We start from the raw sequence: 15195 nt of genomic DNA on the forward strand, positions 1-15195 counted from the left end.
TCAGATTTATAATTTGATGAAGATGTTTGACATCGTAAATATGTTTGATATAGGTAGGACTATAGAAAGGAATAGGGACAGTAACCCTGAGCTCCACTCAGACACCAAACAACTGTTTTATTTGAGAAGTGTTTTATTATAGGATTTCAGCTCACATTTTCAGGGAGATAAAGAAAAACTATTTCCGCTGATATGTCTTATGTTCCTACGATTCTGTGTATTATGTTTTTTTTTTGGGTTGTGGCTATCTGAATACTTTATACTAATAATATCAATTATGTGATTAGGATATCATAAATCGACATTGCTTCATTAAACATTTTGAAGAATTAATCACAGAGATAACTGGTTTGATTTAATTTATTACACTGATTTTTAAACTTTATTTATCAAAAGGTCCACTGTTCAATCATGTAAAAGTGGGGAGCTTGCTCTGTAATGAAACGTACTGCTACCAACAACGCTGACTTGACTAAAAAACAAGGCACCCTACAACAACAAGTCATTCTTTATTTCAGATTATTTATTTTTGTTTCAAAGTTAATATAAAAATAAATGTCAGCATTAACAACGCACAAAATAAAAGCAAGTTTTACAGCATGAAATTGTGTGGATTATCAAGCATCAGCAGCTCTACTTTCTTATCACCTCCAGCTGTTTTTCCTCTGAGCTCTTCCCACAACATGCTACTCTTATACTGTCAAACAAAGCCATGTATAGGATGGGATGGATACACATGTTCAGAGTTGCAAGTCCCTTGGACACCTGATACATGTAGTACACCCGACAATCAGTTTGTTCATTGATTTTCTGATACAAGTGATAGATCTGAAGGATGTGGTAAGGCACAAATGAAATGGCATACAGCACAATCACTGATCCGACCAACAGGCCTATCTTGCGTTTCTCCAGGGTGGTTATACTGACATTTTTCCAAATCACTGAAATAAACACACAGTAGGAAGTGAAAGTAACAACAAAGGGAAGAACACAACCAAACACAGCAAGGAATATTTTGTAGTATAAGTAAGGACTTTCATTCTTGTAGGAGGACACACACAGAGTGTTGCCATTGTGCTCATTGAAGTGAACTGAGGCAAATTTCAACTCAGGGCAGGAAATGACTCCCACAACAATCCAGATGATGACACTGACGACCTTGGCTTGGGCAGGCTCTACATAGGACCGGGTGAAGAAGGGACAAGCGATGGCCACACATCGGTTCACACTTATCGCCATGATGAAAAAGATGCTTACATACAGGTTACAGGAGAAAAGAAACCTCTCGATTTTACACAAGGCATCACCGAACACCCAGTGTTTCCCCAGGGAGTAGTAGACTATCAGCAAAGGCAAGGTCAGGACATACAGCAGGTCACTGATGGCCAGGTTACAGGACAGGACCACCCCGGTGTGCCAGTTCTTTTTCTCTCTGACCACCAGCAGCCACAGGGCAAATATGTTTCCTGCCAGGGCCACGATGAACTCCACCCCATACATCGAGGGCAGCAGAGCCACTTGAAACACCTCACAGTGAAAGAAGTTGTTCTCCATCTTGATCTCAGCTGAAGGTTATTTTGTTGTCGAGCTTCTTTCACACAGATCGTACCATCCAATTGCTGTAAATTGAAGAATGTTTATTCAGTGACTTGCAATAACTCATATTCTCTTTTTGTAAGTTTAAGTGCACTTCATATTTGTGAAGTTAAATATAAGAAGTAAGGACATCTATGCAGATAACCATTTTTACGATATTAAATGTTCTCTATATCTCTATGTCTATTTAGAAAAGAGGACATTTAAATGATGAAAGCTTTATCTTACCGAAAGTATTCGACTTGCAGCGCTCTGTAAAGTGGCTCATAAGATGAGAGTTCATTCCCTTTGTGGTATCTGTAATGAAACTGACAAAATGTTATCACCATCATAATCACTTTAGGCATCTGAATCTATGGTGAGAAATGTGAGTTTGTCACGAAGGGCAACCTCAAGACACTTCCTCTTACACACACTGCAATTTGAAGAAGTAAAACTGAAGACACACATCCGATGCAATTGCCAAACACACTCGCAAAAATAGCTTACAGTTTTAAGGTGACTCGTGTGAGTGATCAAGTGCTTTTTTAGAAACCATGTTCATATTTGAACAGATAACTCATACATATTATCAGATGTTAACAAAAGGACCTCAAAAGTACTCTTCATAATCATTCTACTAAAAGGACTATTCAAAGACAAACCGGCATTCACTTTGTTTGAATACTTTGATTTGGTTAAAGATAAGTTGTCTTGTTTAAACTATGTTACTATATTCAAAAACCTCTTGAACAGTATGGATATGCCTCTTTTAAGTAGCTAACTTTTATCTGTGTAGATAAGAGCCACTATATTTATTGTGAAGTCAAATAATAATACAAAAAACGGATTTGTGTGTTTTGTATAGAGGCTGCTGCCAGTCTCTGCCTCACTCCCGTTTTTTTTAAATATCAGTCGGACTAAAAAAAATGTACATCTGCCCCCAGGAGCTGGAGCAATTGTAACAGCACAGGGTCAACTCAATTGTCTTCCGTGTTGCTGAAACATATTTTCAACTAGGAAGGCTTTTTAAACCGTCATTTACATGTTCTGTGAATAGAGTTTATAGACTACGTAAAATCCGTGCGAGATATAAAATAATTTGAAGACATGTACGCATTTCGCGGTTCCATTTTGTACTTTGGTTTGAGACAAACTCGCACTTTGAATAAGTTGCATTTACTCTGAAATACATTGAAGTGAGCTGCTACATATTACCGTGTCATTTTCTATATCCTATTAAATGCTTTCCATAAAAACGCACTAACATAACACCAGTTTAGTTTTAAACATCCAAAAGAAGATAAACGCCTGGTGTGCTATACCATTCCCCCCCCCATACTGTAACCTATAGCATACTGATCAGATATAATGCTTAGCTACTTACAATTCATTCCTCAAATGAAGGCACGGATGGAGAATCAGCGAAAGTAAATGGGTGCGACCTTTAGGGATCCTGAATAAATCGAGTGACCCGGAAGATCAGGTATAAAACCTGAAGGCACATTCTTAAAATCCTGTGAGTTTCTGCAATAAACGCGAGTTGTAATGCTAAATCTGAGACCTTTTCAAATAAAATAAGGTAAAATGGACCTTTATTAATCCCCGTGGGGAAATGCAGTTGTACAAAGCAGGGTAAGCGTGAAAAAACAGGACAGCAAAGATTCACACAGATTAATAAAATCAAAAATCAAATCAAGAATTTTTTTTAAAATAATGATAAACCTCATGCATCTATCACATTATAATTAATATCTTACCCAGCACTTTAATTATCAGAATCAGAATACCTTTATTAGTCCCAGAGGGGAAATTTGAATCGTTACAGCAGGAAAGAGCCAGACAGCTTAATGTTACATATGTAAAAAAAAAGTACTAAGTTATGATATAATAAAAAAGAAAAAATTATAGTATTTTATATCCATTGAGTCTACTTTTATTTATTCTCTTGGCCTTTTTAAAAAGTACATGTTGCAATGAGTTTCTTTTGCACTGTGCTTATGCTTTTATTTGTGTTGTATTGTTCTTTAAATTACCTTGTTTGAATGTGGTATATAAATACAAAACGTTGCTTGCCTTATGGAATGGAAAGGACTAGACACTCAAATTATTACACAAACCTGAAGGAAAATAAATGACGGCACTGATCACCTGAAGAGTACAATTCACCAAGTCAATCGTTTTAACATTTTATTGAACAGGAACAATTTCAATATTCATTTATACAGTGTGAAAAATATAGAACATTCCTCTGCTGATTTTCAGCAATAAAGTCTCACAAGCATCACTCTCTGCTGAGGCACTGGAGGCTCGCTGCTGCCACCTGGTGGTCAAGCATTATAAACATATTTAATGTCCAGAAAGAAGAGGGAGGGGCTCAGCCTTTTCCCTTCCTCTGTTTGAAGCCTTGCTTTGCTCCTGCACCTTTCTTCCTAAAGGCCGAACTGCTTTTTGGACCTTTAGAATTGAAAGATCTGTCCTTATTTTTGTTTCCACCAAACGATTTGTTCCCTTCAAATCTCTTCTTCCCACCAAATGATTCCCTATCGCCAGTTCTCTTTGCTCCGAATGACTTTCCACCAGGACTCATTTTCTTTCCATATGGCTTCTCCCCGTCCCCCGATTTCTTCCATCCCTTTCCAGTGTTCCCGTCTCTCCGATATCCTCCTGGACCGTTTTTCTTGGGTGATTTAGAATCTCTGTCTTTTCCAAACGATTTACCGGGGGACATTTTCCTCTTCTTTGCAGGTCCATGAGTCCTTTCTGAACTATGCTTCCTCTTGGTACTTGGGAACATGTCTGAAATGAAAAAAAGTATTGTCAATAAATAAACAAAAAAAGACCCAGGAGCATATGGTTTAAACTTGAAAGGATAGCAATTATGTTCACCTTCATCGGGATCCTGTCCTACAGCCTGTCTGTAGTACTCCACCTCATCATCAGATTCAACAGCAGCCGGCCGGACATCTTGATTTCCAGGATCCTCTACCTCACTGTCCTCTTCGGCCTCCTCTTCAGCACGTTTCTTCTTGATGCCTTCCAGGCTCTTTTTCCTGTTAGAAGGTAAAGAAATTCCATTTAATACTTTAACCAGATTAAACATTGACAAATGTACAAGGTCATATTCTCATGTTGTCAGCTCCATTTTAAATGCTCATTAAAAAAAAAAGAGAATATATTACTTGTGGTCTTCTCGTTTCTCATTCTTATGAGCAACATCTTGCTCCTGCTTTTTCCTGCGGGCCTGCTTCTGTTTAAGCTGGGCCTCCTTTCGTTTCAGGATCTCCTGTATCTCCTCTTCCGTCTTGGAGACTTGCAAACAGAAAATAACTTCAAATTAAAAGACAATGTATACCCAGTGTACATTATACTGTGTACACTTTGGATGCATCAGTAAGCGTTTACTTTTAGAGATAAATCACAGAATTCATAATGATTTTGTCATCATGTGCATCTGAATATATCACAAAGGAAGGTGAATAAAAAGGACAGTAGTGCACTCACTCATGGTGTGATAAAGGACATTCCCATCTCCCATGCCTTCTTGTATCTTCGTCAGCTGCAGGGTCATGCGAGGACCAATCTGAGGAGAACACAGTGCAACAATTCAGGTTCCACTCAGGCACCAAGATTGGTTTTAACAGCTTTACTTCCTCAGGATGCTCACCTCGGTCAGACGGACCGCGCTCTGCTGGGAGGCCATGTTGCCTCGGCCAGAGTAGACCTGTGGTAGTTCAGTTATGTTGTGCTCCCCGTCTTGCTCTGCCTCACTTTCTGAAAGGTTTGCCCCCCTGAGAGTTGTAGAGAACACAATATTGGATCAGATTTAAATCATCAATTCTGCAGAAGGAAACAAATAACTTGAATCCCTGTGTTAGAACAGCTACATCTCACTAAGCATTTGCATTTTGAAAAGGACCTTACTTCATCATCAGCTCACTGATATCCTCAAACTTGGCCATGTTGGGGAACCTCTCCTGCATCAGCTTTTTGACTCCACGGCTCATTCCCACAGGGACAACCTTCAGGCTGCTGCAGGTTGGAAACGTGATCATGTGGGTCAGTAACAATTACTGAATAAATCAAATAAATATGGTCATTGTGTTGAGGCCCGTCAGTGCGTTTACTTTGAACATACATCACTGAACAGTCATGTCGAAATCTGTCATCATGTGAGCCCAACATCTCTGCTGTCAAGCCCTTTGCTAGGGCAAACAGGGCAAAAACAAAAAGTACTTACTAGTGACGGAATTCTATTTCCTGGGTCTCTGGGTTGTAATTCAGCAGCACACACCTCTTGATATTGTTGAGGCTTACCTGGAAAACAACAATATCTTTGTTTTTGGTTGCAAGAAGTCATGGATACATTTTTACAATGTTGAATGCTCAAAGATTTAGTAATCAGATAGCGTTTACTTTTGATTCATCTTCAAAGGAAATCTCAGAAGACTATACAATCATCATGATGCCAACAGGGCTTTACATCTTGAGTCAACCACAAAAAGGCAGTATTATTGTTAAAAAGAAACATACCTTGTGCACATTAATGGAAGGAAACATGTTCTGAAACATGGTGGCCATGAGTTTAACGTGCATGCCATCAGATCCAAAGTTGTTGAGGATTAATAGAGGATGATGTGTGAACTGCTGATCGTGCATCCTGTGCTTCTTCAGAGATGAAACCACATCTTTGACAAGGGCGTACTGAAAAGAGTTTTATAAAAAGAAGAAAAGAGTCCTCAAAAATGTAGGGAAACATTTAAGTGTTAAAAATTACATTGGCAGTTTGGGCGCATCAGTGCGTTTACTTTGAAAACATCACTTACAGTCACATACTAAATTGTCATCATTTGAGCCCATTTTCCTTTTGTACTTCTATTTCAACGATGAGTTCATATAATTACCTTGACTACTTTGAAATTAAGCATCGGACCTTTCGGAAGTCGTGCCAGTCTCTGAAAGCACAACAAAATAAATGGTTGGATGGGGATCAGGCTAATCATGACAAAACTGAAAAAGTTCTTCAGCACCCGAGAGCTGTTTTTAAAAATAGGTTATTTATTTAATCTTACCAGGTTTACAGAGGTGGGAGTTTTGCTGAATATCATGAAGTGTGTTACTCCCAGAGGTCCTGCAATAGCCACAAAGTCTTTCAGCACATTCTTTTTCCTAACCTGGTAAAAGGAAAAAACAACATTAGATATAGTTGAAGTGAAAGAGCAGAGTATACTTGCAGATTAAAAATATCAGAAAAAGCTCATATATATATATATATATTTCATTAAAATGCTCAAATAAACCCCACCGACCTTCAGTGACTCCGCAGTGTAGGGCTCCATGACTCTCCGCATATCCTCGATGAGCTGACCCACGTTTTTCCCGATCTGTCCCCGGTTAAACACGAAGGAGTGGGGGATAGATCCGTAAATCTCCTCGGCCACATGGTTAGCTGTGGCTCTGGACTTCTTTTGGTTCTTAGTCTGAAAAAACACAACAGCAATATATTAATTATAATGAATACATTTAGTTAAATGACACTTGACAGATTATTGTTTGATTTTGCTTTGAATTATGATTAGAGTTTACATTTTAATTAGATTTTTAAAAAGTAAGCTAACGTACACGATTAACTAGCTCTACTAACAGTGACACAAATCCACCACAAACTGAGGTTTATCTTTCTCATATAACATATATCACATGTTTATTCATTAAATAGACTCAAATATAAATACAAGTTTAGCTATCTTTCCTTAAGGCTAACCCATGCGCACAGGCCGTCACTTACCTTTGATTTCCCCATTTTTCAACGAGATGTAGAGCAGTTATATTGAGTTAACAATAATAACATAGATAGTTGCAACACTATATTAATTATATCGAAACAAGTACGTTCATTATGACCGTAAAATGCAATCAACAACCATTTAAACCATCGAGGCTTCAACTGCGAAGACAGCGCGACGCCTTCCACATGGTGGTTCTGCTGGTGTGTGTCACGTACTAATGTGTCCGGGGTGATTGCTCACGTGTTTTGAAATAGTTCCTAGAGAAAAAGGGTCCGCGTCCCTCAGCATGATCAGAAAGGTAGATGATAATAACCTAGGCAATTTACACGTTTTAAAATAAAAGTACAATGAAAACAAAAAGACCGCTTATATTTATAATTGTGCCTTTGTCGTTCATTGCAATATCCCAAGTAAGCCACTTGTTTTGCCATTTGCAATTTCCAATAAACATTTGGAGTTTTAGATTTTAAGCAACAGCAAACAATTAATATTTCTAAATGAATATCAATTTTGTTCAGTTGTGATTGCCTGCTGCATTGTTTAAATTAAATGCAAGTGTTTTAATTATGCAGTTCCTCATTATGATAACTAGAGGGACACCTTCATGCTTCATCTCGACCAGCGATGAGGAGGTCACTAATGCCTCAGGTTTATGTTTTTCCATTTATTTAGTATTCTTTTTTTGTGCCGTTTGAATGCATTTATTTTCCATTGGTAACAGGATCAATGTTTTAATTTTAGCAGTCAACATAGCTAAACAGTACATCTTTATTTCAGGCAATCATACATCCTACAATCTTGTAAAAGCAGGATGACACAAACACATGATTTTGTCAAGATAAGCACTGACCTAAACATTATTATTATTAATAAGCCATTAAGAATTGTATGAACACATTCCAGGTATTAAGAGGAAAGGAGAGTTGTCTGTAGAAGCTTTATTTAAAAGTGGCAACAGAGAGTAGGGAGGTAAAAATTAAACAAAGTCAAACAAAAGCTATGTTTTATTTTAGACTGTTAAGTACAGGAGGTATTGAAATCACAAGTTGTAATTATCTCCTTAAGATGGCAGCAAGGTTACATTGTCAGCTGCTGTGTTACCACAAACAAGAATTTAATTTTAGGTTTCACACTTCCACCCCATCATTGAGGGATCTTTGACAGGTCTGTAGTTCTGTTAGTAACAGCTATTACAGCTTACAAGACTGCTGTAATATCAAAGACAGTATTTCAAGTGTTTACCGACAACAATGCTGGCCAAAGAACATGGTGTAACACCAGCTTCACATGCAAACACCTAACAGTTGTCCTAGCAATTTAAAAGTCAAAAGTATCTGCTGCTATCTCACTCACATCGTGTCCCCACCCAAAACCGTATGTGCCTTCATATGACGTATTGGGTGTGACCAGTGCAACAAAGTTGAATCTCCCCGATCACAACATTTATTGCATGAAATGGATTTCCCTTTTGCTGCTGTCAGTGGTTTTCACACTTTTTTTGGCCACACCAAAGACCAAGCCAACATCTCAAGGCACACCTATAATCATATCCGGGCAAAATACCCTCTATAACACATAGTATCACTGTTATCACTCTGTGAAAAAATGTTTTTATTTACTAATGCAAAACAAAATTTGACAGACAATTATATTATTTAATTAATCATTTATTAACAAAATAATTTAAGAATCCATTTAATTAATTATTGTACAATTGGGCCACATTAAAGTAGCAACACACCCAACAGTACATTTATATTGACATACAACAGAAATGAGTTGAAAATAAAACGTTTTCAACTAAACTTGTAAAGAAAAAAGATGCATTGAGAATGAAAATGAACTGGCATGCTAAAACTGAATACAGACAAATCATCAACGCAGTTTAGAAAATGTTTAATTGTGAATTGAAGGCTACATTTAGATCAACCATCAACGCAGTTAGCAATAGATGAATGTGAATAGTTGTAAATTGAAATATTAGACCTAACTTACATTTCAATAAGCATTCAAATAATTGCTATTGTAAATTATGTTCTGTCTACTTAAAAGCTAGTAAGACACATGCTTGGCGGTGTGCGCAGATTTTTGTAATCCTTGGTGGTACTGAGGAGAGGGCCACTCGCAAATCCTGTTCAACAGAGAGGCGCGATCTCCTGTTGCTTTTCATGTAAACCAGAGAAGAGAATGCCAACTCACACAGGTAGGTAGTGGGGAAAAAAGTTGGTCAATTGCTTGGCGTGAGATTGTAGGCCAGGTCCATGTTTTTAAGTATTTACAGTTCTGGATTTTTTTGTTCAAAGAAAGCTGAAACAGAAATTGCTAATTTTTGCAGACTTGAAAGTACAATTCCAATATATTTACTTGAGTATTTACATTTTATTATACTTTGTACTAATACTTCACTATATTTAGGAGGCAATTGTTGGACTAATAAATACATTTTTCTTACAGCAACAGTTACTTTACAGACAACGATTTTACATATAAAACACATGATCACTTTATTAAATAAGATGCATTATCATGGATTAAAGTGCTAAAAGCTACTAGTAGAGAAAATAGTGGAAACAAGTGCCACCGCAACCAAACGTGACATTAAAGGATGCATAGATATACATTTATCATTGAGAATATCATGGGATATTTTCTAATACAAAATGTGACAACGTTAATTAATACTTTAAGTACTTTTTGCTGCATTTGTCGTTACTTTCTGACATTTTATAGACACAATTAACAAACTATTTATAGAGAATCATAACTTGCATCCCTACTTCAAACAAGTGTATTTGAGTACCTCACTAGTTCAACTCCTAAAGGATAGTCTGTGGCAGCAGAGCAGGTTGATGGCAGAGGGAGGAGACATCCAGCTAAACAGCAGGTATACTGGGAGGCGTCATTTGGATAGTTTGTAATTAGATGTCTCTTCTTCAGAGATCCTGAGACAGATCCTTGAGAGAGAAGGGGCAGTCTAGCTGCTGACAAAACTTGAGTGCAATTCTTGTTCTTTTCTTCAGATACATTTGTGAGCCTAATTTTCTCTGCTCACACACTTCACACAGGACCGCACCGCAGACAACTTTTGGAAGGGGCTGCTTGTTGATATGCCTCTTGGTTACCCCTTTAACATGTGATTTAAAAAAAAGTTTTAGCCTCTTTTTTTACATATGTGCGTCCTTGGAGCTGCAGCTACACACTGGAGCAGAACAAAGACGTCCTGAAGCCTTTTTCTTCTGCTACGGTAAGTCAATGTAATACTTTGGATGTAGACTGAATTGTACTGGTTATGCATTGGCATACAAAGTCTCACTTGGCGAAATAACTTATTGATTTGATAAATCCTACCAGAGAGTTGATTCTGAACAAAAGTATTTTGAAGTGTAGATGTATACTTCTATATCTGTGAGAAAGGTATACTGGAGATTCTTGTGTGTGATCCTTGTTGACCTAATTGGGTTCATGTGTTTATGGTGTTGACCGTGGTTGTTGTGGTTGGATGTGGTTGGATGTGGGGCTAACTCTTCTGTTGACCGTGTGATGGAGGTATGTTGACTCTGGCTGGTTGATGTTGACTATTGTCCTTTCACTGTTGACCTGCTAATAAATTCCAGCCAGGGGGAAATGTGCTACTTTCCAAGGAAACATCTGGTGTCAATACCCACAGCACTATGAAGACATAGTTTAAGTAATGTAATCATGTGTTGTTACTGCAGTGGAAATTCTAATCATGTCCTCTCCTTCACTTCCAGGGTGTCCACAGAATCCATCACCTTCATGGAGAGGACATGGACAATAGGTTTGACTCTTTTCTTAACACTCTGTCTGGACATACCAGGGGTCGGAGGACGTAAGGAGGGGACTCATGGCGAGAACGCTCAGAAACGTTCCTCGCGATCTTCAGAAACAAAAGGAGGCCGTTGCTCCTACACTTTCATTGTCCCACAGCAAAAACTGACAGGTGCGCTGTGTTTGAACACACAGTCGTCTTATACCAACCAGTCGGAGGTGGCAGCGCTGCGGGCTGAGCTCAAGCAGCAGCAGGAGCAGATGGAGAAGCTCCAGGGCAAACTGGAGCAGGAGGGGTCTCTTGCCATGGAGGTAAGAGCCCTGCGAAAAGAAAGTAGCAGCATGAATTCACGCATTGCCCAGCTCTACGCCCAGCTGCTTCATGAAGTCATACACAAGAAAGACCAAGTTTTGGAGCAGCAAAGGGTGGAGACCCTCCTGCTAAATGCTACAACACAGGTAAGCAGATAACCTCACTCCTTGTCACAGCAAAGCAACATCCTAATTGTAATCAAACTCATCCTTACAACATGTCAGGCACTGCAGGTGTCCAGTAACTACATGGAACTGGAGAAGAAATATGGAGTCCTCACCTCCATGATGAGCTCCCAGAACCAAATCATTGCTCGTCTGGAGAAGCAGTGCCAGAGCAGGGACACCACACAGGCTCCTCTGGTAGGGAACAAAATGTGGTCTGCTTTTTGCACATTTATACTCGATTTCTCCACTGGAACTGACAATGGTATTTTGTTGTTGTGTTGGTCATGACAGGTGACAAGTGAACCACCAAAAAGTCAGCCTAATGTGGATCGTAATTACAGCTCTGAAGCCAAAGAAATTACCAATGATGTTCAAAGGGACCAAAGTGCTCTTCCACCACAGCAGGAAAAAACTGTTTTATCCCTCAACACCACTACAGCCAACACTCCTACAGACCCTTCATTCATTAGTTTTCCTGTCACAAAGACACCAGGTATGTAAAGCACGACTCACAGCTGAAGTACTCGATCAGACTTCAAACTCTAAGCGTATCAATCTTCTGCTGGAGTTATTTAGCAGCTTAGATAAGCAGACGCTGAAAGAGTCAGTGACCCGACGGTAGGAGGCCTATCTCGCTGGGAATGCCTAAACAATGTCAAAAACAGCTAGAAGCTCTTATCAGAAGGACTTTTATAATGAAGACACGCTTGTGAACCAGAGCATTTGTTGGAGCTTCAAATGACACGACTAATGTATAGTTGGACTGGAATGCTTGTAATAAGTCAAGAACAAAGGGACTCCACTTTGTGAGTGCCTCAGTTCTTGCTCAAAGTACAGACCAAAGACGTACATTGTCACATCTTATGTAAACGTGACTAGGTATGGACTACTAATGCTTGTTGGGAATTAGGCATTTGTGTGGGAGATTTTTCTCCATGTATACATTTTCGCCAGGCAGATTATCTTATCTCTGTCACACTAGACACTAAGCATGTGTTGGGAGAAAAATGGTTTAGCTGTCAAAAGATAAGCTGGAGTTGCCGTGTATTTTGTGATCTTCCTGATGCTAAAATAAACACAATTCCGTAAACTATCTATAACCGGCACCCTTGTGTTTTACAGAATTGTCGCTACTGAGTTTAACTCTGTCTTAAAGCAACAACGTTGACGAAGGACAAATCCCCAGTTACTTATTTCAAAGGTTTACTGTTAAAAAAAGAAAGGAAAAATTACAGATTGAGATCCATTATGTCTGGATTTCACTTCTTTCTCCCCAAACAAAGTCACTCCAACTGAGCGATTGGCTATATTAATACCTTATTTAAAGTATTTCAAAATCAAATATTATATGACAACATATATCTGAATATTTGTATTTCCTTCTCGACCCATACATGCTTACATATCCTTTTCTCATAAATCAGGGCCGTGGCGGGACTGCCAGCATGTCCTGGAATCAGGGGAGACCACCAGCGGGATCTACCTGCTCCGACCACAGAGTGCCAACCGCCTGCTGCAGGCCTGGTGTGAGCAGAGTCGAGATGAGGGAGGGTGGACGGTCATCCAGAGGAGACAGGATGGCTCTGTAAACTTCTTCAGGACTTGGGAACAGTATAAGGTGATTCTTAGTTTATTTAGAATACATACATTTGATAGTTAGCAACAAACACAAAGTAGCAGGCTCATGGGAATGTCATTGCTTTTGCAAATATTCAGTCATTAGACAATGTATTAAAGATCACCCATGTTGTGGATCCCTATTCTATTCCTATTCCTTCTGGAGGGGGGCATAATTGTGTATAGTAAACAGCTTAGCAATCCATCCAATAGTTGTTGAGATGCATGTACCAATTTTTGTTTCAATTAATCCAATATAAATGAAAATGTGACCTGCTGCGCTAGAGCTAGGGAAAAAAGACCTACACATGATTAATACTTTCCGTCAGAAATAACCCATACAATGTTTACGGGAAGTTGACATAGTAACCATGATTTCAACATTGTTGATTTGACAACATGACAACGTTGTCCTCAACATTTGTTTGAGGACTGTGGTTTTGAAACCTCAAATTTGTCATTCTTTTGTCAGAGGCATGTGGCTTCTTTAAGAATCAGAAATGACACCATTAGGGGAACTGAGTATTCTGAACAAAACATTAGGCAACTAACCAGGTGCAATACCGTTTTTTTAAACTGAAATCAAACTGTAAAATGGTAAATCTTCTAAGACAAAAACATTTAGAGTGCTCCAACCTGGACAACTATGTTAGTGAATCACAAGACAGCTGCTTTTTAAACTTCAAATGGAAAAAACTTTTAAGAAAATAAAATTCATGCTCTGCTAAAAGAGACACAAAACTATCATTTTACATCATAAGCTTGAAAATGTCTTATGAGGTAATACATACATAAAATAATAGAATAATTGTATTCATAGACTTCTTATTCAACAGGGTTATTTTGTACATCCAGTGGGATGCCCCCTAACGGAAGTCAAATCATTTTCACAGTGGCTTCACTTTTCAGACTCTGAGGTTTCCTCCTAATTAAATAGTTGTGTGGGTGTGTTACAGCAAGGCTTTGGGAACCTAGACGGAGAGTACTGGCTCGGCCTTGAACACCTCTACTGGCTGACTAAACAGGCCAAGTATAAGCTTCGTGTGGCTATGGAGGACTGGCAGGGCCGGCAGGTTTATGCTGAGTATGACAGCTTCCACCTGGAACCGGAGAGCGATTGGTATCGACTGCGGTTAGGACAATACCAAGGCAACGCAGGGGACTCCCTCTCATGGCACAACAACAAGGCTTTTACCACTCTGGATCGAGACAAGGACAGCTATACAGGTCTGTATAGCTCCTTCTGTTTGTTTGCTCACTGTTAGTGTTTTGACTTGAACTGTTTATAAGCCTGTTCCTCTGTTGTGCCCCCAGGTAACTGTGCTCATTACCAAAAAGGAGGCTGGTGGTACCACATGTGTGCCCACTCCAATCTGAATGGTGTGTGGTATCGGGGCGGACACTACCGCAGCCGCTACCAGGATGGGGTCTACTGGGCCGAGTTCCACGGAGGGTCCTACTCCCTCAAACGAGTTTCCATGATGATCAAACCCACATAACATAGTTGCATTATAAATAAGTAAGAAGGACATAATGATGAACTGATGCAGATAAATGTAGAGGGCCTAGAGAATATATTTCAGTGTTATCCCTGTACAGTGTTGAGCCAGTGTGTTTGATAAAAATGTCTTTATTTGTTGAAGAGGCCACTCAGTAACGTGTGTAGACTGTGAATCATGTTCTGTGTTGACACATCTTTCCGTTATTGCAATTTCCTGACAACATTTGAATCTTTCAATTCAATTTGCTCTGTGCTTTTTAATAAAAAAATAAGCCTAATTATTTCCGTTGCAATTTTTTTATGAATGAATGGATAATATACTGTGAATGTGACGAAAAATATTGAGGAAGAATAGTATATTATATAGGGTTTTTCAAAGCTCTCCAATAAGAGGAATTTGTGGTTATGGTGACATATTTCCGTTTTTTCTGGCAGTTTCCTGTA

The 15195-nt window shown here is 38.9% G+C and overlaps 2 protein-coding genes across 2 annotated transcripts; one reads left to right on the top strand and one right to left on the bottom strand.

Moving 5' to 3' along the window:
• Nucleotides 1-342: 342 nt before the first annotated feature.
• LOC117493280 (suppressor of SWI4 1 homolog) lies at nt 343-7586 on the bottom strand. Its single transcript, XM_034143762.1, has 13 exons — nt 7364-7586; nt 6885-7055; nt 6648-6749; nt 6480-6530; nt 6109-6279; nt 5816-5892; nt 5500-5607; nt 5243-5366; nt 5080-5158; nt 4758-4887; nt 4465-4628; nt 3955-4374; nt 343-1571 (listed from the first exon to the last, which is right to left on the bottom strand). The coding sequence occupies exons 1-13, from the start codon at nt 7376-7378 to the stop codon at nt 634-636; spliced, it is 2550 nt and encodes an 849-aa protein (XP_033999653.1). The 5' UTR covers nt 7379-7586; the 3' UTR covers nt 343-633.
• A 2862-nt stretch (nt 7587-10448) lies between these two features.
• Nucleotides 10449-15014, top strand: angptl6 (angiopoietin-like 6). Its single transcript, XM_034143452.1, has 7 exons — nt 10449-10608; nt 11117-11612; nt 11691-11828; nt 11925-12126; nt 13058-13251; nt 14207-14477; nt 14565-15014. The coding sequence occupies exons 2-7, from the start codon at nt 11142-11144 to the stop codon at nt 14747-14749; spliced, it is 1461 nt and encodes a 486-aa protein (XP_033999343.1). The 5' UTR covers nt 10449-10608; nt 11117-11141; the 3' UTR covers nt 14750-15014.
• Nucleotides 15015-15195: the final 181 nt, after the last annotated feature.

The sequence above is a fragment of the Trematomus bernacchii genome, unplaced genomic scaffold (genome assembly GCF_902827165.1).
Source record: "Trematomus bernacchii unplaced genomic scaffold, fTreBer1.1, whole genome shotgun sequence".
Lineage (NCBI taxonomy): Eukaryota > Metazoa > Chordata > Actinopteri > Perciformes > Nototheniidae > Trematomus > Trematomus bernacchii.

Coding starts and splice junctions, on each gene's coding strand:
- LOC117493280 (XM_034143762.1), bottom strand. Junction 5,367..5,499: donor ATCAGTGAGCTGATGATGAA/GTAAGGTCCTTT, acceptor TACAACTCTCAG/GGGGGCAAACCTTTCAGAAA. Junction 4,375..4,464: donor AGGACAGGATCCCGATGAAG/GTGAACATAATT, acceptor TTTTCATTTCAG/ACATGTTCCCAAGTACCAAG.
- angptl6 (XM_034143452.1), top strand. CDS start 11,142: ATGGAGAGGACATGGACAATAGGTTTGACTCTTTTCTTAACACTCTGT. Junction 11,829..11,924: donor ACACCACACAGGCTCCTCTG/GTAGGGAACAAA, acceptor TGGTCATGACAG/GTGACAAGTGAACCACCAAA. Junction 14,478..14,564: donor AGACAAGGACAGCTATACAG/GTCTGTATAGCT, acceptor TTGTGCCCCCAG/GTAACTGTGCTCATTACCAA.